The sequence below is a fragment of the Lactuca saligna genome, chromosome 3 (assembly GCF_052625555.1).
Source record: "Lactuca saligna cultivar CGN05327 chromosome 3, ASM5262555v1, whole genome shotgun sequence".
Taxonomy (NCBI): Eukaryota; Viridiplantae; Streptophyta; class Magnoliopsida; order Asterales; family Asteraceae; genus Lactuca; species Lactuca saligna.
In genome coordinates this window covers 106,433,856-106,439,323 of record NC_136419.1, presented here as the reverse complement: position 1 = coordinate 106,439,323, position 5,468 = coordinate 106,433,856, and the positions used below count along the sequence as shown (strand labels likewise).

At 30.6% G+C, this 5,468-nt stretch overlaps 1 protein-coding gene across 1 annotated transcript; it reads left to right on the top strand.

The window, feature by feature from the left end:
* Positions 1-346: 346 nt before the first annotated feature.
* Positions 347-4,318, top strand: LOC145037100 (putative isoprenylcysteine alpha-carbonyl methylesterase ICMEL2). Its single transcript, XM_078985671.1, has 11 exons — positions 347-765; positions 1,494-1,570; positions 1,669-1,738; positions 1,918-1,998; positions 2,097-2,171; positions 2,274-2,375; positions 2,461-2,598; positions 3,468-3,533; positions 3,624-3,767; positions 3,877-3,967; positions 4,080-4,318. The coding sequence occupies exons 1-11, from the start codon at positions 473-475 to the stop codon at positions 4,239-4,241; spliced, it is 1,299 nt and encodes a 432-aa protein (XP_078841797.1). The 5' UTR covers positions 347-472; the 3' UTR covers positions 4,242-4,318.
* The last annotated feature ends 1,150 nt before the right edge of the window (positions 4,319-5,468 follow it).

Here is a 5,468-nt window from a genome sequence, read left to right as displayed (position 1 = left end):
TCTTCTTCTCCTATCTTCTTTTATCGAGATTCAAGTTTGAAGGTCTGGCCTTGCAAGCTTCCGCACATACAAATTAAGTTTTGCATAATCTATCACATCTTACCTCTTTTTTACAAATAAAATTTGATAAGTATTTTTTTCAATAAGAAATTTATAAAAAACAACTTTCCATCAAAGACACTATAAACATATACAACAATAAAAACAAAAGAATTTCAAAACGAATAAGAATACCAAAATCTTTTATAAAATACAACACTTTTTTCGAATATTCGATACAAACAAAAGCTACATTTTTTAATTAGTTTTTTTCGGGTTAAATTTGAATCCGATTTCTTATAAACACTACAGCGCCTGCAGAAAGAACCGTGTCTTCCGTGTCACCGTCTCACAAACAACAGGTGTACAGTCCTCCTTCCATTTCAATCAACTTTTATCAAATTCAAATCTTATCTTGCCGGAAAATTTGCTAATGGCGAGTTCAACGTCGCCGATTGGCTTCTTTCCGGCTGAACAAACCACAACCACATCTACTCAAGAAGACATGAAGAACACAGACGCCGTTGATTCCCCCCTACGTTCTAGAACCACCACTTCCACAAATCCTGCCACCGCCGCGAGGCGGAGAACCGCCATTAATGCAACGCCGGCGAAGACCTCCCCTAATTTATGCCGGTCGCAATCGTTCGGTCGTGAGATCGGACATGCTGCTAGTGAAACGTATTTGATTACTCGCCTTGCGTTCACTCTTCTTCGTTATCTCGGGTACAATTTCTTTGTTTTTGAATTTAGGGTTCTGCAATTCTACTCCTTTCATCCTCTTATTGCAACCAACTCGAGATCTTTGATTCGTAGTTTTGTGTAAAGTAATATTAGATTTGAGATAGTTGTATGTCAGAAGAACAAGTTGCCACGTTTGTTGCAATTTTATATCGGATTGATGGAATACAATCCTTTTCAGTTGAGATTTTTGCTTATGTTTGTCTTTCGTTTTCGTAGAGCTCTGTGATTTCTCAAGTAAACACTCACAGAGTCGTGTAGATTTTGGTATTCTGTTACTTTTTGCTGATTTAGAGGCATCTATCATAGATCATTACGATTCTTATCTTGACAAATCATGATCTGAAATGAAGGAAATAAGATTAGTTTTTGGCTACAGTTGGACATGGCTGTCAAAGTTTGGAATTGAAATAAAAATCAATGATCAATTGATGTGATTTTGTTCCATATTGAACATGAAACATGCTACCATGTGGACATATGAATACAAACAGTGTACCTAATTGCTTTTTCAAACTACATACATGTCTTGATTTGGTGAGATTGCTATCATAGCAAGATACCTACAATCAATGATTAGTTTTCTTGAAATTGTACTTTTGTTTGAGCAAATCCTTCTAATTTTACTGCATATTATCATTTTTTTGTTACATTATGTAATATATCTTATATTATTTCAAAAAATTCTTTCCTAATCATTTGCTTTCAATCAGGGTAGGCCGAAGGTGGATCTCAAGGCTTCTTGCCCTAGGTCTTTATGCAATGCTGCTAATGCCTGGTTTCCTTCAAGGTCTGTTTTTTGTTGACCTTTTCTGTTCATATAATCTAATTTTCACATATTAATCATGTTTCAGAATCCAAATTTGATTTAATCTTTCCTTTTTACAGTTTTACATCAGTATTTCTTTTCAACCCAAATTCGAAGAAGCATAGTTTATGGAGATCAACCTAGAAACAGGTAATGTAAAATCTTGATTCATATTATCATATACTAACTAACACAATTTATCTTTTTTCTATTGACCCTAATCATATATATATATATATATATATATATATATATATATATATATATATATATATATATATATATATATATATATATATATATATATATTCAAAAAATAATAATTTCAGGTTGGATCTATACTTGCCCAAAAACATAGATAGCCCAAAGCCAGTTATTGTTTTTGTTACTGGTGGAGCATGGATCATAGGGTAAGAAAGAAATAAATATAATCTTTTTAGTTTTATTCAAGTTTTAAAGTATAAAATTGTGCTTAATTAACCTTTTGATGTTTGTTTTGATGTTGTAGATATAAAGGGTGGGGGTCCCTATTAGGATTTCAATTAGCAGAAAGAGATATCATTGTGACATGCATTGATTACAGGTGATGATATTCATGATTTATCATTTATCAAACTACACTTCCTAAATAAATCTTTTGATGACATCATCATACAAATTTTGAATCTATACATCTTTCATGTAGGAACTTTCCACAGGGTACAATCAGTGATATGGTTGAAGATGTTTCTAGAGGAATTTCATTTATTTGCAATAATATTGCTAATTATGGAGGTGATCCTAATAGGTATATATATTATATATTATGTGAAATAGAATAAGCTATGGTGGATTTTAATAGTTCTTGATGACATCATCATATTTTTATGTAGGATATATTTAATGGGGCAATCTGCTGGGGCACATATATCTTCTTGTGCACTCTTGAAGCAGGCGATTATAGAATCTAAAGGCGGGCCCACCTCTTGGAGTGTCTCTCAGATAAAAGCTTATTTTGGTTTATCTGGAGGGTAAGAAATAGCCCCTTCTTTGCTTTCTAGGGGACGTAATCTGTAAATTTTCTAGTAGGCAGGGACCATTTTTCTATTTCTTTTAAACTAATGGACCAAAGAGTATACTATTTAAACACACGGACTATTTTTGTAGAAAAATGCATATGGAGTATGGACCTTTTCTGTAAATTATACGGAGAGATTTTGTAATTTATTTTCTACACAGGGACTAAACCTGCTAACATAGGAAAGTACTGTGGCCAAAGTCTAAAACCCAAACATAAATCTATAGGGACCTTTTCTGTAAATTATACGAAGAGATTTTGTAATTTATTTTCTACACAGGGACTAAACCTGCTAACATAGGAAAGTACTGTGGCCAAAGTCTAAAAGCCAAACGTAAATCTATAGGGACCTTTTCTGTAAATTAAACAGACAACTTTTGTGATTTATTTTCTACACAGGGATCAAACTTGTCAACATACAAAAATATTGTGGTCAAAGTCTAAAACCCAAACGTAAATATACAGGGACCTTTTCTATAAATTAAACGGACAGTTTTTGTAATTTATTTTCTACACGAGGACCAAACTTGCCAAAATACGAAAATATTGTGACCAAAGTCTAGAACCCAAAAGATACTATTCTTAGGCTAGTTGCTTTTTATTATATATAATAATAATTGGGTAAATTTTTCCAAATGCAATGTTGTAATAGGAAGAAATGTTAAGTATGATGCTATAATAATTAATAAACAAAGAAATGAAAGTACATTGCGATTTCTCAAAATAACCCTAAAAATGACAATCACTTGTATATCACTTTTTCAATCCACCAATTTATGAAAGGTTTTTTGTAATTTTTTTTTTTTTTTTTTTTAAAATTAGGTACAACTTGACCAACTTAGTTGACCATTTTGATCAACGAGGCCTCTATCGCTCTATATTTCTAAGGTATTAAATAATTTTATATCTATTAAATCTCATGATTCTATATTATTATAATTATTATTATTTTTTAAAATCTTGAAATGTTTTTAACAGTATAATGGAAGGGGATGAATCTCTTCAAGAATTTTCTCCTGAAATCCTTATCGAAGATCCAACTGCTAAAAAAGCTGTTCCTCTCCTTCCTCATATTGTTCTTTTTCATGGAACTGAAGATTTTTCAATTCCACCAGATGCAAGGTGTGCTTTCATTGATTGTACTTTCTGTTTTTTGTATTGTACGTTGAAAAATGTATATAGATTCATACTATAATTGGAAAGATTTTTTATAATAGTATTTGTTTTGTAGTATAACGTATGTAGATGCTTTGAAGAGAGCTGGAGCAAAAGCTGAACTAATACTTTATGAGGGAAAAACTCATACAGACTTATTTATTCAAGTAAGTTTATATTTTATTCCTATAATAAAAAACATTGCAACATTTATTCCACCACTTGTTACAAAAAAAATTTTCTTTTAAGAAAGAAAATTGAAATTGGATTTTAAATTAGGATGCTTTAAGAGGTGGAAAGGAGGAGCTATTTGATTACATAGTGGATTATTTACATGCGGGAGATACGGAAGCACTTGCTAACGATGCAATGGCGCCTCCACGTAGACGACTTTGCCCTGAGCCTTTGTTGAAATTAGCTGGCCTTGTCAGTCCTTTTTAAATAATTATTATTTTATTTATGTAACTTTATTTTCCAAACAAGTTTATTTATGGGAAAAGACTAGTGGTATTTGTTTATGTATGTATTTTTTTTTTTTTTTTTGCTAAAGGAATTTTTGGATGTGTATTTAATGTAGTTTGTGTTTTGAGGAATTGACCTTAATGACCAAAAGAAAAAGTGTTGCATAATCAACACATAAAATAGAATTTCAGGAGATTTAGAAAATAAGGGATTAGGTAGAAAATTTATGAAGCAATGCTGAAATTTTATTATAGTTCACTTTGCCTTTATAGTTCTAAGGTTCTGTTTGATAAGTGTCTTTTCAACTCCAAAAAGATCTTTCTGGCCGAATGAGTTGGAAAGACTGTTTATTGTACACAAAAAACTTCGCCTTTCCCGATAGTATTGGGCTTTCCCACAAAGCCACAAAAAGAAGTCTGAATGAAAAAGGACGCGTTGGACATTTGTGCCCTTACAAAAAAAAAAAAAAAACGCATATATCCGTTGCTACAATCTTCGATCACCCCATCAACTCTACCCACCTTCCATTGGCGCAAGGGTTTTTATTAATCTTTCTTTTTTCTTGATTTCGAAATTATGAGTGAAATCAAAATCAAAACATGTTTTTGTGAACAAGTTTTTTTTCTAGATTTTTTATTTTTCAGAATTTGTGCATTATACTTGTTTTTGTGGTTGAAATCAAAATTAGAACATGTTTTTTTTTTTTTTTTTTTTTCCAGATTTTTTATTTTTCAGAATTTCTGCATTATACTTGTTTTTGTGGTTGAAATCAAAATTAGAACATGTTTTTGTGAACAAGTTTTTTTTTTTTTTTTTTTTTTTTTTTTTTTTTTTTTTTTTTTTTCAGAATTTGTGCATTATACTTGTTTTTGTGGTTGAAATCAAAATTAGAACATGTTTTTGTGAACAAGTTTTTTTTTTTTTTTTCCAGATTTTTTATTTTTCAGAATTTGTGCATTATACTTGTTTTTGTGGTTGAAATCAAAATTAGAATATGTTTTTGTAGTTATTAAAGCATACATTCATGTTGTGGTTATTAGAACATGTTGATTTTTGTTCAAATATGCTGATTTTTGTGAACATATATGTTGTTTGTTGAACATACATGCTGAACTAATGAATATATATGCGGTTTTTTTGTATATATATGTAAACTTTTGATTGTAAATGCTGTTTTTTATATATACATGCAGAATTTTAGTTATA

Coding starts and splice junctions, on each gene's coding strand:
- LOC145037100 (XM_078985671.1), top strand. CDS start 473: ATGGCGAGTTCAACGTCGCCGATTGGCTTCTTTCCGGCTGAACAAACC. Junction 2,376..2,460: donor TATGGAGGTGATCCTAATAG/GTATATATATTA, acceptor ATTTTTATGTAG/GATATATTTAATGGGGCAAT. Junction 3,968..4,079: donor ATACAGACTTATTTATTCAA/GTAAGTTTATAT, acceptor ATTTTAAATTAG/GATGCTTTAAGAGGTGGAAA.